The sequence below is a fragment of the Magnusiomyces paraingens genome, assembly GCF_902498895.1.
Source record: "Magnusiomyces paraingens strain CBS 517.90 genome assembly, contig: contig1, whole genome shotgun sequence".
In the NCBI taxonomy this organism is placed as follows: Eukaryota; Fungi; Ascomycota; class Dipodascomycetes; order Dipodascales; family Dipodascaceae; genus Magnusiomyces; species Magnusiomyces paraingens.
Window position 1 is genome coordinate 2,419,858 of NW_022474067.1, and position 22,112 is coordinate 2,441,969.

General features: G+C 33.8%; 7 protein-coding genes across 7 annotated transcripts; 4 read left to right on the forward strand and 3 right to left on the reverse strand.

The window, feature by feature from the left end:
* Nucleotides 1-94: 94 nt before the first annotated feature.
* SAPINGB_P000711 (uncharacterized protein) lies at nucleotides 95-929 on the reverse strand (the record flags this gene model as incomplete). The annotated part of the gene is made up of 2 exons (XM_031995434.1): nucleotides 95-862; nucleotides 915-929. 2 exons carry the CDS (start codon nucleotides 927-929, stop codon nucleotides 95-97), a joined length of 783 nt encoding a protein of 260 aa, XP_031851325.1.
* Nucleotides 930-2,051: 1,122 nt separating this feature from the next.
* Nucleotides 2,052-4,484, forward strand: SAPINGB_P000712 (uncharacterized protein; the record flags this gene model as incomplete). Its single annotated transcript, XM_031995435.1, has 1 exon — nucleotides 2,052-4,484. The coding sequence occupies one exon, from the start codon at nucleotides 2,052-2,054 to the stop codon at nucleotides 4,482-4,484; it is 2,433 nt and encodes an 810-aa protein (XP_031851326.1).
* Nucleotides 4,485-4,565: 81 nt separating this feature from the next.
* SAPINGB_P000713 (uncharacterized protein) lies at nucleotides 4,566-6,929 on the reverse strand (the record flags this gene model as incomplete). The annotated part of the gene is made up of 1 exon (XM_031995436.1): nucleotides 4,566-6,929. One exon carries the CDS (start codon nucleotides 6,927-6,929, stop codon nucleotides 4,566-4,568), a length of 2,364 nt encoding a protein of 787 aa, XP_031851327.1.
* A 601-nt stretch (nucleotides 6,930-7,530) lies between these two features.
* On the forward strand, nucleotides 7,531-11,044 carry SAPINGB_P000714 (uncharacterized protein; the record flags this gene model as incomplete). Its single annotated transcript, XM_031995437.1, has 4 exons — nucleotides 7,531-7,580; nucleotides 7,634-10,547; nucleotides 10,916-10,984; nucleotides 11,033-11,044. 4 exons carry the CDS (start codon nucleotides 7,531-7,533, stop codon nucleotides 11,042-11,044), a joined length of 3,045 nt encoding a protein of 1,014 aa, XP_031851328.1.
* A 283-nt stretch (nucleotides 11,045-11,327) lies between these two features.
* Nucleotides 11,328-12,366, reverse strand: SAPINGB_P000715 (uncharacterized protein; the record flags this gene model as incomplete). Its single annotated transcript, XM_031995438.1, has 5 exons — nucleotides 11,328-11,787; nucleotides 11,952-12,049; nucleotides 12,107-12,133; nucleotides 12,214-12,233; nucleotides 12,300-12,366. 5 exons carry the CDS (start codon nucleotides 12,364-12,366, stop codon nucleotides 11,328-11,330), a joined length of 672 nt encoding a protein of 223 aa, XP_031851329.1.
* Nucleotides 12,367-12,898: 532 nt separating this feature from the next.
* SAPINGB_P000716 (uncharacterized protein) lies at nucleotides 12,899-14,232 on the forward strand (the record flags this gene model as incomplete). Its single annotated transcript, XM_031995439.1, has 3 exons — nucleotides 12,899-13,170; nucleotides 13,227-13,480; nucleotides 14,027-14,232. 3 exons carry the CDS (start codon nucleotides 12,899-12,901, stop codon nucleotides 14,230-14,232), a joined length of 732 nt encoding a protein of 243 aa, XP_031851330.1.
* A 225-nt stretch (nucleotides 14,233-14,457) lies between these two features.
* Nucleotides 14,458-22,017, forward strand: SAPINGB_P000717 (uncharacterized protein; the record flags this gene model as incomplete). The annotated part of the gene is made up of 3 exons (XM_031995440.1): nucleotides 14,458-16,509; nucleotides 16,560-19,537; nucleotides 20,046-22,017. The coding sequence occupies 3 exons, from the start codon at nucleotides 14,458-14,460 to the stop codon at nucleotides 22,015-22,017; spliced, it is 7,002 nt and encodes a 2,333-aa protein (XP_031851331.1).
* Nucleotides 22,018-22,112: the final 95 nt, after the last annotated feature.

Sequence of the window (22,112 nt, forward strand, 5' to 3'; positions counted from 1 at the left end):
CTATGAACCAAAAACTAAAAAAAATAATATAAAAATAACAAAAAAAAACAAAATTTAGGATTTTCAAAAAGGTCAAAGGGTTGTTTAATCCTAATCACTTCAGTTTATCTCGGGCCCAAGTTGGTAAAACAAAGGAGGCTTCATGCATTTCTTTGTTGTAATACTTATTTATCGATTCTTCTGTTTCTTCATCCCAAACTCTAAGAGGCTTTTTAACGTCTAAATTAGGATCCTTGCTGCAGACAAAAAGGCCTAGTTGACCTGAGGTATAAGTTGGAACACATGTATAAGAGTATTCTACCACTGGAAATACTAATTTACATGATGTTTTTAAATCACGAATGAGATCAAGATTAAGCCATTCATTCTCAGAAACCTGGCATGATGCTATTCCATTTTCCGAAAGTGCATTGTAAAGTAGTTTGTAAAAAGATTGCTGGAACAACTGTTGGGCGGGACCTTCAGGATCGGAGGAGTCGGTGATTATAACATCAAACTTCTTGGAGTCATCCGTTTCTTTAGAAATATCTTCAAGATATTTAAAGCCATCTCCAACGTTTACTGTGACTTTTGGATGCTTGAAAGCAGATGACATATTAGGAAGGTATTTAGAAGCCACATCTAAAACAACATCGTCAATTTCAACAAGAATCGCTTCTTCCACACATTCATGCTTAACAATTTCACGCAAAACACCACCATCACCACCTCCAACAACAAGAACTCTTTTTGGGTTGGGATGTGAGTTCAAAGCCAAATGTGTAAGCATCTCTTGATAAGCAAATTCATCACGTTCAGCAACCTGAATGACACCATCTAAAACTAAAATATTTCCATGATTCGTACTTTCAAAAACGAGGACCTAAATATTCATGGGAATAAGTGAGTATTGTATGGATAAGGGGGGCTCTAACAGCATGAATAGGCATGTGAATATTTTTCAACACTGGCAAATTTGAAAGGTGTTTAAGACTTATAAACTTGTAGCAGTGACTTGTAATGGTACGTTTAAGTCCGATGATATCAATTTTAAATCAGAGGTATATTCATACACTAACCAGAGGTATTTTTTTTGCAAGTTCTTTTGCCATTCAGTGTATTCCCGTCCCATACAACAAACACCACTTATAGCTTAAGAGCTCCCATATTTTTGTTAGTAAATCAACTTTTTTTATTTTTATAAAAGTATAAAAAGGACTCACATCTTGATACTTAGATCTTTCCACATGGAGGATCTTTTTTACTTTTAACATTAATCCTTGACCCGGCCATTCATCGTTTTTTTCAGTGAACCAGCCATCTATTTTCGTAAGTCAGGATAGGTTTGATCTATAAAAGTCAAATAAATTAATAAATACCTTTGATAGTTGGATGTGTGAGTTTTGACATTTCACAGTGATCTTGTTCTTCAATAGTCATTTTTCAATCACTTTTTTTTTTTTCTGTGAACCGGATCAGTCGGACGACAAAAAAGTCAAACTCCATAATGTCTTCAAAAAAAAAAAAATAAGAAAAAAAAAATTATATAAAACCCTTACCTGTATAGTATCATTTCGTCATAACTAACGAGATTGGTACTTCTACCCGATTAACTTATTAAATCATGTGACATGTTACTAAATGAGTTTTTTTTTTTATTTATTTTTATTTTTTTTTTTAGAATATTCTTATTGTCATATACTTGTGCAAAATTCATATGACAAAAATATTCACATTTTCTCTAAAATATGTAATCTTGAAGTTTTAAGTTTCTCTCAAGTTTCCTAAATGCAAGGAAAGTTTAAGTCGCTATGTTATTTAATCATTTTAGTTTAGGTTTTCTATTCTCTTTTTGTTTTCTTTTTCTTTTTGTTTTGCTTTTGCTTTTGCTTTTGCTTTCTTTTCTTAATTTTTGATATCTTCTTCATCATTCTACTTTTGTTTGCGTTTCAATCATCATAAAAAAGACAAAGTTGACATATTTGTCTTTTCATTACTTTTCAATCATTATTCTAATACAGCTTTTTAGCCCCAAAGTTTTGATCCAGCTATTATTTCACATTTTCTTTCAGATGACATCGGCATTAAGTGATTCTGACTCGGATTCAGTGTTGAAAATTGAGCTTCCTACACAATATTATAATGATTTTGACAGCCTACTAGAATTTATCATCACTTTTCCATCTTATAAAAATAAATCTTTTGTTAAAACTTTGCAACAATCCCCACAGTCTATTAAAATTATTGAGGTTAACCTTGAAACATTAAAGCGCTTTGGTCGTTCACCTGATAATTCACGCCTTATAACGGAGAACCATGTTATCGCATTGATTAACTTTATTGAACCAAGATATTCAGAAAAGATTTGTATTGAGGGCCTCAGTATCTTAGCAAACGCATTGGTAGTTAACACAACGCTTTTAAATTCCTGGGACTGTACGAAAATCTTCAACTTAACACTTCGTTGTTATGTCCCCAGGGCACCTTCTCTTTCTCTTTCCGAACGCTATTTATTTCGTCGTCTTGGATTTCTTTTCACTTACCGGCACAATAAACTTAATGAAGATCAAGTAGCCCTTTTTTTCCCTTTAATTACTCGGTCAATGTCAGAGCTTCCCAGAGATGTTTCTAGATTTTCAGATCCGGAATACATGCCTTTAATAAAGCTTAATAGTATTGAACTTTTAAAGGTCACATTTAACGTATTTCACCATTATTCAGATTACACCCTTCACACTTTGGAGAAAAGCGGGGTTATGTGTCAAATTTGCAAAACTCTTATTATCACCGATACTGGCTCTGTGGAAAATTCAGATCTCACAAGATATCTGTTTAATTGTCTTATGTGCTCCACATCCCCTCCTGAGTGGTTTAATACAGAAGGCGAATTCGAAGATTCAGAAGATATTTTTGAAAATCTCGTCATTGTTCCGTCAGCTGATGACTACAAAGACCTTTCTTTACATAAAGTGTCGTCTTCTTCTTTGTTGATTAGAATACTTGAATTTGCAAAACTTGCTACCAACCCGCAATATGCCAAGATGTTACTTTCTGATATCACATTATCACCATGTTTAACATGCTTACAAAAAGTGATTCAAAAGGTATACTCACCTGGCTCGGCTGAAACTGAAAGTCAAGACACTCCTAAAATTCAACGTTTGAAGAATATTGCAGAATCTTATCTCCTCCCTTCTGAAAGTGAACGAGAATATCCTTTAGGAAGTCTTGATGCTCCCCATTCACTTTCAAATGCATTTGTTCGTTTTTCATCTGATATTTCACTTACTACAAGCACAGCAATTGTCCAAGATATTTATTGGAAACTGTTTTATGGAAGGGAAGGCCTTCTTGTCAGTAAAATGGGATTAGGGTTTGCATCAAGCTTTTTATCAACCACATCTACTCTGTTTTCTGGCGAGACCAAAAAAGCTGATGACATTGCAGATACTGAACAACAAACCGAAGTTGCTATAAGCAGATCAACTACTTTGGTTTCGCCTCATAATACTCAGCGATCAGATTCTAATTCTTCAAAGCTCAAAATGATGTTCAAAAGCGATGACGATTATAAAGAAATATCTAGAGAGGGTTCTTCTGATCTCACATCATCAAACACCCATTCTCCTTCTACAGGTAGCTTTTCGGATTATCCTTCTTCTAATAACGACTCTATTACATTATTAGACAAATCAGATTCTTCATCTATTCTAGACTCGTTGCCTTTTTTTTCCACCTCTCCGAAACCCACACTTGCAAAGCTGAAAGCCAAAACAAAATCTCTCGCTCGTGGTAAAAATCTTTGCAAAGCTTCTGAGTTAGATCCCAAAGAAAGTGAAAAGAACACTAATACAAATAAATCTTGTGGGTTTGTTTCAAAGTATTTACCTGGTGTAAGCTGCAGCAATACAAGCCTTTCTTCATCAAAAACAACTACTCCCGCTAAAAAATCAGATTTAACTTCAGATAAGGCTAATACTTCTAAATCTTCTGCTTCTAAGAGTTCAAATTCGCTTTCTGAAATTGGACCACCTCAAGGAAATGTAAAGCCAATAAATATTCAACAAAGCAATACGTCAAATAGCATTGATAGTGTTGGAAGCGTTGGCAGCAGTGCAAGTGCAAATGTTCTTTTATACCCTTACATATCACCAGCAGATAACATTGAAAACTTGAAAAAAGATTCAACTTTAAAGACACATGTTAAATATAACGATGACGAAATTAATCTGTCAGAGACTACAACAGGATCTAAAGTCAGCATTGACCCCATCACGGGGAAAATGTTGACTCATGACGAGTTTAATCGGCAACTTGAAAAAATTCAACAGGCGGCCAAGGAAAGAAGTTTAAACCCAGATAATGCAGATGAATTAGAATGGACTGAAGAAGAAAAAGAAAAAGAAGCTGAAAAAATGTTTGATTTATTTGAGCGATTGAATAAAAATGGTGTCATAAAGGTTGCCAACCCTTCTCAAGTGTTTCAACAAAGTATATCTAAGTAAAATTAATAAAAAATTAATATATATATAAATCTAATTGATAATACAAGTTTATAATTGGTTAATTGTTAGAGGGGTAATTGCTTATGATGTGCCACTTTTTTGACTCCAGTAATCCTGACGTTTCATTTTTTTGTGAATTGAGTGTGTTCTGCTGTCTGAAGAATCATCTTTATAAGAGTTAGCAGCGTTTTCTTTTTCTTCAGTGATAGCAGAAGTGTCTAAGTCAGCTGGATCGTAATCTGAATCAGATGATACTTCAATTGGGTCACCAGGGGAATTACCATTTAAAATAGAAGCAGACAATTTATCATTAGAATTAACTTGAGGTATTTGGGGTTCATACTTTTCGTCATTCTCATTATCCTTAACCTCTTCATCTGAATCAATAACAAAAAAGCTTTCAAGCTTAGATTTTTGAGAGTCGTTGAATGATTTTCTATCAACTCTCTGTAGAGGCTGGGCTGCCGGGGGACGCCGATTGTTTTCAAACTCTACTTCGGCTGGATCGTAATCATTATCATTGTCACTGTATTCATCGCCACTGTCGCTACTTGTAGACTTCCATGCAATATTTTCTACCTTTGATCGAAAATCCAAAAAGTCTCGTTCAGGACCTTTGAGCTTTATAATCATCCCCAGAATGCTTTGATTTTTGCGGTTTGATACAGGTAAGGAATTAAGTTCGTAACATTTGGCAGTCAACAAGTCGAAAGCTCCAGAAAATGCACGTTTGATGTTCATAATTTTAAAGGTGCCTCTACTGATATTATTATCAGGATCATCAGGATCTTGTATAACTAGTGCATAGGGGGTATATTTAGCACCCGAATGACATAGATTGTAAATTTTGCTTTTGTTGATATATCCAAATGATGAAGATCCCATTGAAAGAGCAACATTATCATAATTAAAATTTTTCCCATAAAGCTCGAAAAATTCAATCAAAAGAGTGCCTAAATTTCGCGATGGATCTATTGAACCTGAGGCAAGTTTTGGATGAAGAGCAAGAAATGATACAATAGAACATATAATGGAATACCCACCCATTCCACCATTAGAAACATCATTTAGTTTGCGATGAGATAAAAATTGCTTTATTGGAATAACCAGCTCACGCAAACATGGGAAACGCTGGCTCCAACCACGAATGTGTTCGACCGCTGTAAGGCCATTGGTCCGTTCAAAAGAAATGTCGATATGAATGTTACTGGACCGATCAACAAACTTAATGATAGGAACTCTAGCTTTACCAATAACGACAACATTAGAGGCAATTTTAGGGTTGTTTCGTAATAAACCACCAAGCTGATACAGATGGCTTTTAGTCGCAAGCCGTTGAGTTGGGGAGGTGATTACCATATCAATATCTGATCCCGGTAAATACATATCGGTTGCATATGATCCAAAAACGTTTACTGTAGCATCAGACCATATACTAGCGACAAGTTTTCTAACACGAGAAACAGCTTCATTTCGAGCAATAATTTCAGCTTCTGATGGAGAAAGATAAGCCACAAAATCCTTAATTTCCGCTGTAAGTCTATCAGCAATCTCTTTATGTGACTTCATATTGCTTTTAATCCACGGGTACTCCTTTGATGTGTCCTGTCTTTTGTGTTGTATATCGATTGGTTTGGCTTTACGTTTCCGAGAACTTTCTGATGCTGGATTGTAGTATTCATCATTACTGTCACCTTCTTCACCTTCTTCACTATTAAAACCATTTGACGAAGTTTTCGAGGTTATCAGAGGTACATAAGTACGGCCATCATCACTATCATAATCTCTGTCATATAAGGAATTGTTATTTGAGTTGTTTTCATCATCACTATCTTCATCGCTGGAGAAATTAAAGGAAATAAAATCGGTATTGTTGGTCAGTTCATTTGTTGTAGATGAAACTGAGGTTTCTCTCTTTGGCTCAGAAAGAGTTCCTAAATCTTGAGACTGAATAGCTTTAGATTCCTCTTCTGAATCGGAATCAATAACAATTATATCCTCCTTATTTGAGTCCGATTCTTCATTTGAGGTGTCTTTCGTGGTATTTTGCTCTAAAGATTTTATTCGTTTAGAATGCTGTTTAAAAATCTTTTTTTCCTTTCGAAGTTCTTTCTTTTTTATCCTCTTCTTTTGCCGAGAAGTTAAATTGGAAGTATCCTTGTTGCTGCTATTGCTGCTGAAAGATTGGGGAGTTGTTGATCTGGACTTATTTTTTTTGTTAGATGTTGATTTTGGTTTATCTGAATCGATATTCGATCCAATGTTCCCATCCCCTCGAGAAGAGTTATGAAAATATGATAAGTTAGCCGGGCCTTTGTCGATTGATTTGCTTTTTTCTTTAGATTTCATTTTCGAGTTGTTTTTAGACTTCGCTCGGCCTATAGGCTTGGGAGGTAAAGAGGGATTAGTAGAAACCTCAGGAATCGAGGAGGAGCTACTAATCATAGTTATGTTTTTTTGTTTTCGTATAATTTAAATTCTTTCTTTTTTGCGTCAATGAAAAAACTGAAATTAGATCTTTTAATGTAGGTACAAAAAGTTGATGGTAAAGCTGCCAAATAAAAATATCTAGTCTAGTTTAACCTAACTCATTTTAAGAAAATTTTTTTGAAAAGTAGACTTTTTTTTTTTCTACGCGTAGAGCCATAGATATTGATACCACGTGATATTAAATGTTACACTAGTTTACCCAATTGTATGCATAGCCATGTTAACATACTAGTATGTTATAACATGTTAGTAAGCTATAGAAACCTTCACAAGTTATTCAAGTAAGCGTACATAACTTGTAATGAAGTTACTTTCTTCTGAATACCCACTACCACCAAAAAACTTAAAAACACAAGGATTTATATACTAGCAAACCAAACAAAACCTGATAAATAGCCCATTTTTTAAGAATGAATGCGCTACTTTTTATTTATCAAATCCCGTTTTGAAATAACTTAACGTGTCAGATTTTGTTCTAATTTTAATTTTTTTTTTTCAAATATTTGAAGAAATTTGATATCATACCTTGCTTTTTTCTCCGAGTTGTTACATCATAATGTCACTGGTTCCAGTTAGGCCAAATCAAAACAACTGGGTGGTTGTTTTGTGAGTTTTTATTCCAGTACAATTGTTTAATATAATTCACTAATTATATTTAGAAAAGATTCAACCCGTAATTCACTTGTTCTGTATAATCAAAGATCTCATGAGCTTGCTCTTATTAACGATCCCTCTGAATTTCATTTTTATAATACTCGGCTTATCGGCTCTTCCCCTAATGACCCACTACCTGAGATTTATCCTGGAATATTACAAAATGATGAATCGTCATCGGAGCTATCTTCAGTCGAGTTATCCCCTAGCTCTTCACTTGATTATCCAACTGCCGCTCCTGCAGAATTAATAGAGTACTATCCACCAGAGTTTAATGATAACGGACATTCAGGATTTCAGGGTCCGTCGAATCACAGTCATTCTTCTTCTTCCACAACCATAATTGTGTGCCCCGAATGTGGTTATCATATACCATCACCATTTCGTCGGCAGGGAACATCCACTCATCGTCATCACAGACAGCATCAGACTCGTTCGTCTCATACAGCAATGCCAAGGCAAATAGAAGCACCAGCAATTGTTCGTGATGCTAATTATTTTAAACTTCTTGAAGGGTTTACCCCAGTTTCTCGAAATAATAATTCTTTAAATCTTAACGAAACAAATGATGGTACTAGTCATGAGTCAAACGAAGAAACAAGTACTAGTATTCAGCAAGAGTTTAAGGATACATCTCTGAATCAGGAGACTGATCAACCTGAAGAACCCAATGCCTTTTCTAACAAACCTTCCTCAATAAAATCAGAATATTCGTCTATTTCAGCGTCTGCCTTCAGCCAGGGTTACTTTGACCAATTTTTTAAAGTTAAAGGCACGTTAGGCCGTGGAAGTCGTGGCACTGTATATTTGGTTGAACATATGCTAGATGGTTATTCATTAGGACTTTTTGCTTTAAAAAAGGTTCCCGTGGGAAATGATCATAAATGGCTTGAAAAAGTTCTTTCTGAGGTACACCTCCTACGATTACTAGCCCATCCAAACCTCGTGAGCTATAATCATATGTGGCTTGAAAATTCCCAGATTTCCAGATTTGCACCAGTAGTTCCTTGTGCTTTTATTTTACAGGAATACTGTGATGGAGGCACATTAGAAGACTATGTTAATAATCTTAAATCAGATTATATTCTTGAATCTTCTTTGCCACCAAAAGATGGGTTATCGCCTCAAAATCCAGCAAATGTTGTAGCTAAAGAAAGATTTAGAAGAAAATCTGAAGCCCGATCAAATAGACAAAAAATTCCTTTGAAAAAAATGACAAAACTTACTTTGGAAGAAATTTTATCTTTCTCTCGAGATATTTTTTCAGGGATTGTTCATTTACATGGAGCACAAGTGGTTCATCGAGATCTAAAACCATCTAATTGCTTGCTTTTAACTCCCGAAAACCGCGCTTTTAACAATATATCAAAAAATTCCCAATTTTCTTCAGCTTCAAATGATTTTAAAGAGGACAAAAACAAGGAAATGGAGAATTTAATCAACTCCCAAAACTCATACCCGTCGGAAAATCATTCATTAAAAAAAATGAATAAACTTCCAACTGTCCTTGTAAGTGATTTTGGCGAGGGACAAATGGAAGGATTACTACGAACTGGAACGGGAACTACAGGAACATTAGAGTACTGTGCTCCAGAACTTATCAGGCCATTTTCTTCTGGTGAATTAGCTCAATTTTCTAAAAAAACAGACATGTTTTCGTTGGGCATGATTTTACATTTCCTTTTATTTTCTCGTCTTCCATACACCCCACTCCTAATAGATGGCGCAGATTCTGAATCTTTAGAAAAGCTAAAGAAAGAGGTCATTGATTTTAAAGGGTTTGAAGTTTCAAACGTGGAGTTCAGAGAAGATATTCCCCAGGAACTTTATATTCTTTTGGCCAAGTTACTTTCTATTGACCCAGACGAGCGTCCTACAGCGATTGAATGCTTGAGAGTTATTGAAACTTTAATTCGATCCTCTGGATCCACTTCACAAACTTCCAATCGTTCAAATTCTACTTCCTCAAATGAACCGTTAAAAAAACAAAAACAACCTAATTCGTTTTCAAACAGCGAAAAGAACAATGGATCTCGAATAAATGATTCGAATTCTTTGGTTGGAATTGTTGCGGTCTCAAACCAGATTTCCAAAAACAAATTTGATGACACAACTTATACCACTAACTCTCCGCATGCTTCCATTAGTTTTATTACTGATCGATCGCTAGCTGACGTCAAAACTATGACAAATTACTCAACGCAACCATTTGGAGATCTGGGCACTCCCCCCAGTTCTAAGAAGCTAATTTCGCCTCGAAAAGGTTCAGAAAGTCAAAGTTCTGAAAATATATCTGGTAAAGAAAAGTCTCATATCAAGCAATTAGAAAGTCAAAATAAATTAAGCAGTAAAATCATTGAAAAAAAAGATACTATCAATACAATTCCTCATGATTTAAAGCTTATCGATACTCACTCTAAACTTCAATTAGAGAAACTGGTAAATCGGCCTTTTCCTGAGAATTTCTATTTTGGTACCTCAATTAATGATAATATTTCCAGAAATCTGGTGACATACCGCAACTTAACACCTCCAACGACAAATAATATCATTGGATTTTCTTCTCCCAAAGGTGCTGAAGTTAATTTTAATGGGAAAGCTTTTGGAGAAACCTCATTCCCTGATAAATTCACTGATCACAATCAAGTTTCACAACTTGCTAATTTTAAGAACTCACAATCAGATGAATACGATACCCATAATTTGGCTAATTCATCCCTAAAACGTAGCATATCAACTCTTAAAAGAAAGTATGGTGAAAGTTTACGACTTACCCAAGATAATAGAGAACTATATGTTGAGCAAAATTTTCCGCAATATTTCGAAGAAGGGCCAAAAACCAAGTTTCAGCGTAATCTAGATTCAAACAGTGACACCAATGACCATAATGATGGAGAAAATACTATGCAACTAGAATTGGTACCTTCATCTCATTTGCAAATACACAGAGATGGAAATGAGCTTCCCAAAGTCTCTTTACCTAATACCCAGAAAAGTATAATATCAATATTAATTTCATGGCTAAAAAGACTTATGTCCAACCCGAATATCCGAATTGTTTTAATAAAGTTTTGGTTAATTATAATCAAAATTTACTTACTTCAAAGGTATTTGAATAAATTAGATAGTATGAAAGGTATTAAACGAGATGACAACTTCAATTTGGTATATTATGTCATTTTTCGACCTTTAAAAAGATTATTTTTTGAGAAAATCAAATGGACTGGAGTAACCGAAGCTAAAAACTACAATCTTTCTATTAAACCAGATAACCATATTGATTACAGTTCAAACGACACATCGGATCAAGGGTTGTTCAATTTGTTAATTCTTTTGCTTGGAATGGAAGTTCCCATGTATGTATTTCTTCAACTTTTCAAGGACACATGCTAACAAAACTTTAGAATGGACCTTAAAATAAGCCTAATTTTTCTATTGTTGCATTTTTTTGTGATTTTTTTGTTCTAATTTAAACATAGCTTAAAAATGATAACTATATGTATTTTAATTTAATCTTTTTTTAAGCATAGTCCTCTTGATTAATGAAAACGTATCATAATTATAATAACTTATAAGCCATTACTCAATGACTGAGCGGGATATTATGAAATAATAAATAAGATAGTAATAAGCATGAAATGTAGGTTTATTTTTTCCCCAATTGTCAACTAAGTTAGCCTATTCAAATACTCCTAGAACTTAGCATTGGCAGCCAGTGGCTCCAGTAGATGGCCCCTTCAAATCAATTCCTCGTCGTGCATTAGCGCTATTGGAACCTACAGCACCAGAAGCGCCACCCCTTGAAGCGAGAACTGATTCAATCGGAAGTTTCTTTGCAATTGCGGTAAAAAGCTCAGTAACATTTTGGCCAGTTTTTGCAGATGTCTCAAAAAATAGAAGGCCTGCTTCTTTTGCGTATGCTTGTGCTTCCTCTGTAGTCACTTGACGTTTAGACTCATCCCCTAAAACGATATCAAGTTTGTTTCCCGCCAATGCAATCACAATATTTTCATTTGCCTGGCGCTGAAGTTCCTTTACCCAGGCCTTTGCACGGGTTAATGAAGCTGCTTGGGTAACATCAAAAACCACTACAGCACAGTTTGCATTGCGGTAGTACATTGGTGCAAGAGACTTATATCGTTCTTGACCCGCAGTGTCCCTAAATTCAGGTTGTTAAAATCATTTGTATTATTTTGGTAGAAAACACATGAAAAAAGGCGATTTAAACTTCTTGGCCTTCGGTAATAAAAAAAAACGAGGCGCATGAATTTAACAAATCAATACGACGACATATATATTTGTTTATTTTCATTGGTAACATACCATATTTCAAATTTTACTGTTGTGTTGGAGTCTAATTGAATTGTTTGTGTGAGAAAAGCTGCACCAATAGTGGATTCTCTGTAATCATCGAAAACATTCTAATTCAGTTAATATTATATGATAGACACAAAACCAACTTTTTTAAAAGATCATACCTTTGCAAATCGTTCAACGATTGAGCTCTAAGTAAGCACAAAAGTTAGTATGCATATTCACATTTAAAAAAAAGTATTGTAATCAGGATAACGATGTAATAAAATACCTTTCCGACCGCGGATTCACCTGTTAAATAAAAAATGTGTTAAACCAAACCAAACCAAAAAAAAAGTTAATAAGAAAAAAAAATACCTAATAAAACTAATTTAAACTGAGCAAAACGCGAAGAAACTGATGATCTAGGTGTTGATGCCGACATTTTGATATAATATGTAAATGAGATGAATGTTTATTTGGAAAATATAGCTTGGAGAAAAAAGTGGTTCTTAAAAATCTGTTGATATCAAAGATATTAAAATAAAGCTTAGATACTAAAAAAGACAAGAAAAAATGAAAGCAAAAAAATCTGTTTTTTTCCTTTTCAGCTGATTAAGATATGTGACGATATGGGTTCAATAGCTGGGATTAGAGTATTGCTGGAGTTGTGTCTTCCAAAAAAATCTAAAGTTAAGAGAAAAAAGACCAAGATGTGAGGTAAAACACCTTTGACGTAAACTTATTTAGGAATGACATGACAAGTTTTGTTACTAATCATGACTAATCATTTACTTTGCCACCGGTTTATCTATCTTTGCTAGGTATTGAGGCTATTCTTATCTCAGACACTGATAACCACAAAACTCGCATTCATCACGTTTAAACATATATATCTCCCCTCTTTACTTTTTTTTAATCTCACGAACATTACCATCACAGCATCAACATAACATATCATAATAATTACCTACATAATGGCTACTATTTATCCGGGAAAAGGACTTGGTAATTTGACTCTAGGCTCATCTCTTCAATCAGTCCTTGCTTGTCTTAAGGCCAGTCCTACCACATTTCCTTCTATCAAAATTATATATTCTAAAAAAACACCTGTTAAGTCTCCAATAACTGTTGTTCTTAAATACAATGGACTTAGGCTTAGGTTTGATGGACAAACACAAAAACTACGACTTATAGAAGTAATCGAATGGGGAAAAATGAAATTAACATATAAAAAACGAGATGTTGGGTATGTTTATAAATTGTAAATTATTTTTATTGATTATTGAACTAATCATTTTTAAGGAGTCAAGGTCCTCTTACTTATATTAAAATTTACAACAATATTTTTGGACCTACTTTTCCTGGTAAATTTTATCATGAGCATCGTGTTTATGTTCTTTCTTACCCTGGTATTGCATTTTCCTTTCAACTTTCTTATGAAGCAGTGCAGCGATTAGATGCTTCCCAAGACATTCCAAAGTTTTTAATGTCTTCCAATGCACCCCCTTGTACTTCGATGGCCATATTTCAAGGCGATTACTGGTGGGATGTCGAAAGTATGCTTTTTCCAAAAATGAATTCAATCGATTTAGCTCCGGGATCTCAAGATAGAATAAAATCCTTACCAACTAGGAAGGTCTCTAATCAAGGTTTGGCTATTGACAGTGTTTGGGCAGATGAGAGGAACGGTACTTGTTTGCTTAATTTTTTTGCACACCCAAGATCTATTTCAAATTTTTTAATAAAAATCAATACCACTACGATTCAAGATGTTGTTATGATTCTAGGTCCACCCTCAGAAAGGTTTTTTAAACAAGATTCTCGGCTTTCAATTTTTAATCCAGAAGGGAGCGATGAGAAAGAGCATTCCACACTTTTTTTTAACTACTTCTTTTTGGGAATTGACATATGCTTTGATACCTCTCTGCGAAACGCAACTGCGAAAAAAGTGATAATACATGGTAATGTACCAGGAGCAGTATCTTTTCAAAAGTATGAACGCTGCAGGTGGAGTTTGATTGGAAGTTCACTTTCTAATGACGCGACTTATCCAAACTCAGAAATGAAATTTAATAAGTTTGCAAAACAATATCCTTTCAAAGAAACCCCTATGGTCCTTAATCGGCGTTTAGAATGTGCCACTACATCTCTAAATGATGATGGTATGGAAGTTATTGGTGAAACTGATGAGCAGCACTATGATGGTGATAAACTGGGAGATTGGGGACTTACAGATTTGTATGGAGCACCTGGTTTGGTTATTGAGGTTCTTAAAAATGGTGATATTGCTTCTTTGACAATTTATTAAGTAGATTGTGTAAGGTTTATTTATGATTATATAATACTTAGTTAATATACAAAGGTATGTAATATTTTGTACAAGACTGGTAATTACTATAACTACGAAAAACAAAACAAAACAAAACAAAACTACAAAATATAAACATCTAATCCCACTAAGTCATCATACATATGCTTTTTTAAATCTTTGAAAGACCTTGACGCATTTATTTACAATTTATAGTGCTTAATAATGGCAAACTCATCTTTTAAAAGTTCTGCTAAAAGATCCGGTTTATCATCATGTTCTGGGGTTAGAAAAGATGCACAACACAAATCAAATTCGAAAAAGTCGAAATCAAAAAAATCAAGCAAATCCAAGTCCAAGTCTAATAAGTCTAAGTCTAAGTCTAGCAATGATTCACAGCAACACTCGAAGTCACCAAACTTACAGCAACGTAAATTAGATTTACCTTTACCAGCTTCATCAGAAGACTTACCTTCTTCTTCATCTTCTTTGAGTTCTCTATCTTCAAGTGAACAAGAAAGAGTTGATCAAGTTTCAAAAGAGTACATTTTATCTAATCAATCATCGAAAGTAGATCCTACAACTCAAACAAAGCCTCTTGAGACATCCAAAAATTCAATGAATATCATTCCATTAGCTTCTACTGGAAAACTCTCTAAAAATGATGATTGTTCTAACAATAATAAATCTAATGATTCTACACCTATAGATTCAATCAACCAAAACAAAGCTGAAGGGAATAATAACACCGTTAAAAATTTAGAAAATTTTAATTTAGAATCTTCACCAATCCCTTTAAACACGCTTGTTGCACTTGCCACCGTTGTTATCAATAATACTCAGGATTTAACTCATTCTTTACAAGACTTAGCCGACAACACTAAACCATTCTTGGAGAAACCACAAGATAAAGTTGATGATCAGGATTCAACAAGAAATGATGTTATGGTTTCTTCAACACATGGGTCACAAGAGCCCCCATCTAGGTCTTTAGATTCGATTGGAGAAACTCTTGCATCAGATATTACAACGCCTGCTTCATCAAAAACGATACATTTAAATAACGGACTTCATAATTCAAAAACTGATATCTCTAATTCTTCAACAAAAAAGAAAGCCAGGTTTAATAATGTTTTGTTCTTTGAACCCACTAATTGTTCAAATAATTTAAATATGTCGCCTAGTAGAGCATTAGAATTAAAATTAAAACTCAATAACTCTGAGGCTTCTCTTAACCCTTTTGAAGCTTGTTTAAGCAAATCAGATGATTTGGTTTCCTGTGATAAAACCGCAAATCCCTTGTCCATTTCGCCAAAAAAAAACCTCTCACCCCTAAAATCGATTCTTAAATGCCCCTCATCTCCTATTCCTTACTCTGATCCAGTTTTTGCTTCTTCGCCAACAAAAACAGGTCTTTTACATCAACAATCATCTAAAACAAAAAGTGAATATAAAGTACATGAAAATTTATTAAAATCCTTACTTAACATAGTGGAGGATTCTAACTCTTCCAACAAAAATAATAGTCCAACAAAGCCAGATATTAAAATTTCAACAGAAAACGTAGAAATTCATATTCAAACTTTGGAAGAAATTTATTCTTCTACTTATGATATCAAGTCAGTGATCTCTATTGATCCTATATTTGTTGTTTCTTGTGCAATTTTAAATTATTTGCAGCATAACCCTCGTTATGAATATGCCAACTCTAATTTATCCGGAAATGGTTCTCAGTTGTTAGGTCCTCCTTTTTTTAACAGTTTTCCCAATATTAAGTTGAAAATTAAAATATATGGAGCTATTTACATTTTACTTAAAAGCCGAGACACACCTATCTCCAGTGCTGTCTTAAAAGCATATACCCCCATTTTTCTTTTATACGCTTACAATGATTTGGTCAAAGCCACTTCTGCTTTTGAAGAGGCCCCTGCTTTTCCAGCTCCTTTATCTACATCAGCTTTTAAAAAAAAAGATAATGTTTCTATTCCAGCGACTCCAAATATAACAAAAACAGAGGCAACATTACTTTCAAAGCTTATAGGAATGATTGGAAAATGCCTTGAAAATGCTCTTAATATCCGGTATTCAATAGATCGTAATTCTTTATCAGTTGATAAAGCTACCAAGGTTTTACTTGACTCCGCAAATACCTTCAACAGTAATGGTAGTTCAAAATCTGGTAATTCAGCTGATGACTCAAAAGTTATGCTTATAGATGTTTCAAGAAAAATTTTTGCCCATGTCATTTTATGTTTTTCTGGGAAATTTTCACCCAAAGTATGTATTAACTTCACCTCATTCAATTCAATTTTTTTAACATTTTTTAGTATATTACTTCACCATTTCTACGTTTGTTTTTGAGTAAAATGGCTAGAATTGCACTTACACCAAATATGCTTCATCAATTTCTTGTGATTATTAACAACTTAACTGTATCCAATGATTCTGAAGCTAATATATCTTCCAAACCCTGCTTCTCCAGTTCGAATTTGATTGAGATCTTGAGTATTTACCGCCAATACCTTACTGTGGATAGTGTTGGCTTAAACGGTGGAACTGCTTTGCATTCTTTATCTATTAAACGTCGAAATTATATGCTTGAACACCCAAACTCTTGGTTACCTTCTGTTATGTCAAGACTGATTGATACAAACCCTATTATAAGCGTGAAGGCTTTGGCGGTATTAGAAGAGATTGCAGGTATCTTTGATTCTGGGCATAATACGGCTTCATCAAATAAACTTGATGGTGGTGGAATTTTTGACCCCTCTTTATTAGACGGAAGTTCTGATACATCATCCTTAAATTCGTCATCATTTGTGCTACCAGAGCCATTTTGCAAATGCCTATTACAAATATTTGAACGCCAAATTGGTAATAATTCTCATTTCAATCAAAACAATAACACAAATGAAAAACAAAAAAAAGTCTTTTTGTTTGACTTATTCAGCGACTATTTTAAACAGGCTTGGGCATCTCACAAAATCCCTATTTTGTCTAATAGCAATTCAAGTGTTTCTTGTTCTGTTAATGGTGAACCGTTCACATTTTCACCAAGTTCTAACAATAACACTAAAACAGTTTTCCTAAATAATGACGTTGCTCAGCATGCTTTTAATATTTGGCGAGCAGTTTTTCGTTGTTTTTCTGCTATTTACCATATCAGCTTCACAGGTTCATCTACCAATGGAGGAGTTAACGGTTCACAAAAAAATGAAAAATCTATACCTAGATTGGCAAACTATCTTTTTTTTAAGTGGAAATATTGGCAGCATTGGATATCACTTATTTTGGATCAAGTGAAATCCTCAAAGGATTTATATTGTTATCACGAACCATTTGACTCTTTGTTGAAAACACCTATTGATACATCTTTGTTTGAGAACCACCCTCCAATTGATATCGATGAATTTCGATTCAGGTTTTTAAGATCAATTTTTTTTGAATGGATTCACTTTAGTACTATGGTAATGACGGCATCATTTAATCCAGCGGGCTCAATCTGTTCTCGTTTAAATGGATCCCCATTTTTTGATTTGTGTTTCCCTTTTTCCGAAAATTTTGAGCTTCAGGGCCTTTCCATGTTTGAACTTTTTAAACTAATCGATCTGCCCCCTATTCATCCATATGAAAGCCACAGTGATCCTGGAAAGCTCTCACATGAGTTTTCTAACCATTTTCAAACAAACAAATCTGTTTTGGAAAAATTTGAGAAACAAGTACATCTCATTGGAAGTCTTCGCTCTACCATATATAAGTCTCTTGTTTTTGTTATTACCTCTGTTCGAATTGCTGGAATATATCCTCAGGATTTATCTAACTGGCATTCGGATGATCAATCAGATTTAGAACGGCTTTCTGGATGTACTCAAGATTGGATCAAAATTTGGGATGAGTATTTAATTAAGTTCTTTGAGGTTCAATTGTCTAACATTTCTGTTCCAGTTGCAGAACTTGTTCTTGGAATCCAGGTTTTATTTTCGGGTGATTTATACAATCGTAATGACTTATTTACTAAAAATCGAATTCAATCAGTGCTAGATATCAATTCCTTGAATAGCCATGAAATAGGATCATTTTCAAAACCATTTTATCCCAAAGCTGCAACAAATTTAGTCAAGTTGTACATCCATGACCCCACTTTGACGAAAACCAATATTGAAGAAATAGGAAGAGCTTCTGTTGATAGGGATGAAGAAACCACTGTTTCACTAAATAACCAAAATGAAAACATTTTATGCTCCGATGTCGTTGGAATGGCCCTTGCAATTAGCTTAAGGATTAAGAAGTCATTGCGTTTTACTAAATCAAATTTACGAGAATCATTTTATTCTTCTTTGTTTCTGGGCTTGCCTAGGCAAAATATATCTATTGTTGAAAATAATCCCAATTTTGCGACATCATCAATTTACGATATGTCCAATGAATTATGGCGTGACACTTGCATACTTTTGTTAAAGTTGTTCATTCATGGAAACCTAGGCTTGCAAAATCTCCCATCTGACGTCTTTGGGATTTTTCTGGAACTAATGAGTTTTTGCTTTTCAATATATATAAAAGAATTAAAAAGCATGAAAGTTTTAGATGAGCTTTTTCAACTTGCTTTCATTTTTTCTGCTTCTGACACCCAACACTCAAAAAAATCATGCTGGGGTTATTTGGTCAATTTCAATGTTGAAACATTTGAATTTTCTCTTAGTCAAGAAGACTCTAATATGGACAGTAATGATGAAGCCAGTACCCATAAAGAATCTTTAGACCCCAATGAAAAATTGGGAATTGCGGTTCTTCCATTTAACGTTGCTTTTGGTATAGCTATTATCTCTGCTACCCAAGTAGTATTTTCTGATATTTCAAAAGATTCTTCTTGTTTGTCGGAAAGTACTCTAAAAGAAAATTATGTTACTGGTCATATACCTGTTTGCTCTGAAAGTTTCAAGATATTTAAAACACCCACTGAAAATGTTTTAAATTCTTTTTTTAAGTTTTTAGGGTCTTTTATTCCTTTTACCGAAAGTCTTGAATTATTAGAGAATAATTCTAAAGAATCTCAGCCCAAATTTAGTTTCGATTCCCACTATAGTCGCAGTATTTTTGATACAACTTTACAGACTTTAGCCTCAGTTGAGTATAACCCTTATTTTCCCATTAATAGGTTTTGGAGTTGTTTCGTTGATGCTACAACTAAAAGTCTAAACAATTTTGACGATGATTCAAAAAAAAATAGTTTAGATGGATCTAACGAGCATTTACTTGAGTTTCAGGCAAAAAATAACGATGAATCTATTCGGCTTATTGTTCAAAGGTATGGTGTGCTTTTTCGCCTTTACAATTCATTAGTTATCCAGCTGCACAATTATAAAAATAAAGACAATACTGGTACCAATGACATTGGTACCAATATATCCCGTTTAGAAAGTTCTTTCCTTTTGATTTTGGTTTCTTTTTTTGAAAAATCAAAAGTATTCATCAACGCTGCGGCAAAAAATAGTGTTGTTCGGAGAAGAAAAAGTTACGATGATAATGAAAAATCAGCAAGTTTATCAAAAATTTCGCATTATCCAAAAATGACGCGTTCCGTTAAACATTTTGTGAACTCTAAAGATATCAGTTCACAACATTTTAACTCTTATCATTGTCAGATATATCTTGCTATTTTTATGGGAAAGCTTTTTTGCGAGATATGGTCGTCTGATTTGAAAGAGCAAATGCTATTGACTTTAACCAAATGTCATACTGAAGCTCCAAAAAGAATTATTGTTCAGCAGTAAGTATCTATTTTTTTATTGGGTTCTCTTCTAACGTTCATTTAGGCTGTTAATAGCTTTTGCTGTTCTTGAGCAGATTTATTTTCAATTAGATCCTCGCATTAAATCTTTGAAAAAAATAGAGCGGGACCTTCTTTTGATAAATGGCTTTCCTTTTATTTTGGAATCTGATTTGGAATCTTTTAAAAAAATTATGGAACTTCATTTAGTAACTATGAGTTCATATTCAATTTGTCCTGACATTGTTAAAGAATTTTCAATCGCCATGAAAGATCTTATAAAGTACATTGATATTGAATTTTTTAAAGATTCTAAATCTCCTTCGTGCTTCTCATCATCTAATAATAATGGTTTGTCTTTTCAAGCAGCAGGACTTCAAAATATGTCTATTGCTGAATCGTGGCCCTGGTTTATTGATGCATTTTTTTTCCGAATCTTTCCATGTTCTCGAGATCGCATTGAAGACAACTTGGCTTTGGAATATTTACTGCCGATAATACCACAAGGTTACTTTACTTCACTTTCAAAGTACGTTTCTCAAATACCTATGACAGATCAAAGGTTTGGATCTGGAATCACCGTGCCAGATAAAATGTATAAATCTGCATATCGCTCTTTGATTGTGGGGAAACAAAAGTTAGAAAAGCTTATTACTACATCTGATGATCCTAATTCATTCTCAAAGTTGTTGGGATGTGAAACAAAGGCTGCCAGAGCTGCAGGATTTCCATATGATTCAAATGATTCTACTAAAATTTTTGACCTTCAAAAGTTTTGGTGGCTGGACACAGATCCAAGCGCAGATTTTAATGATCTTGTTGATTCATCTGCATTCATTGAGGCAACTCTTGCTGGACTTTTTGTTAATGATGTTTCTATGGCTTCTGTTTCAGCTTCTTTGTTTCTTCGAGTAAAACCCAGTATGCTAAAAAAATTCCTCATACCTGATGGATATTTTCTTGACGTCAGCCCAGATGAACAAAAGTATTTATATCCTCCTGTTTTCATAGGGATTTTATATATTTGGCATAAAGTTTGCCCTGATTTTCCTGATAAATCTTTGCTTCCAAGAAGCGATTTTTTGTTTTTTAAAACAAATAAAACCTTCAGCGAAATTTTTGATTACATTGAAAAGTATGGAAAGAAATTTCTCTCGTCAGTCAAAAATTACAAATTTACCACAACCTTACAAAATCCTTTTGGTAGTCTTGATTTCAATTTATTTGTTCAATTGCTGCAAAATACCGACGATTCTGATTTGAATGATAATGAGCAGCAATCTGATTCTTGTGTTTTCAACAATTCACCAAAACCTGAACAGTCATCTTTTACTCAAGAACTTGAACCTATCAATAAAATAAATGATTCATGTCAATCTTTAGATCATTTTCCTTTAGATTCGGTTAGAAAATTGCCAATTAAACCTTTATTAAAAAGAAATTTGTCGGATCTAAATGAGCTACAGACTACTAAAAGTATTGGTTCAAAATTTTCGGAAAATAATTGCCAAAATACATTCACTCAAAAAATTGTACCTTTAGAAGAAAGTATTAGTGAATCTGATAACGCCCAAGAAATTTTTCTTGAGTCAACTGGAAACTTGAGTAAAAACAATAACAATTCTTTACATATCAGTGGTTCAAGTTCTTGCGAAGTCAATAACGAAGCAAATGAAAAACTAGTTTCTGAAGAAACCCAAATCATTTTTGGCGTTGAAAACAAAAATCCCACATTACTCCATAATTCTAACAAATCGACATTAGATCTTGTTGAAAGGCAATTAAAAAAACAAAAGACACAAAATTGTCAAGATTTCAAAGAAGTCGGCGATCTAGTCTCAAATCTCAAGACTTTCATATCTAAGTACAATATGAGCTTTTCTTCAACTCCATCAGAAAATGATGATTCATCAAATTGCATCCCAGAGTCACTTTTGTTTAGCTTGGAGTCTAATTTAATTGAGGCATTAAGAGTTGCTCATACTAATAGGGCTCATGAATTTAGAAATGTTCCTTAAATTATTCTTGTCATTAATTTTTTTGCTATTAAAAGCAATATTATCAATTAATCGATAATATTGTTTAGAAATATTAAACCGTTGTATTAATTAAT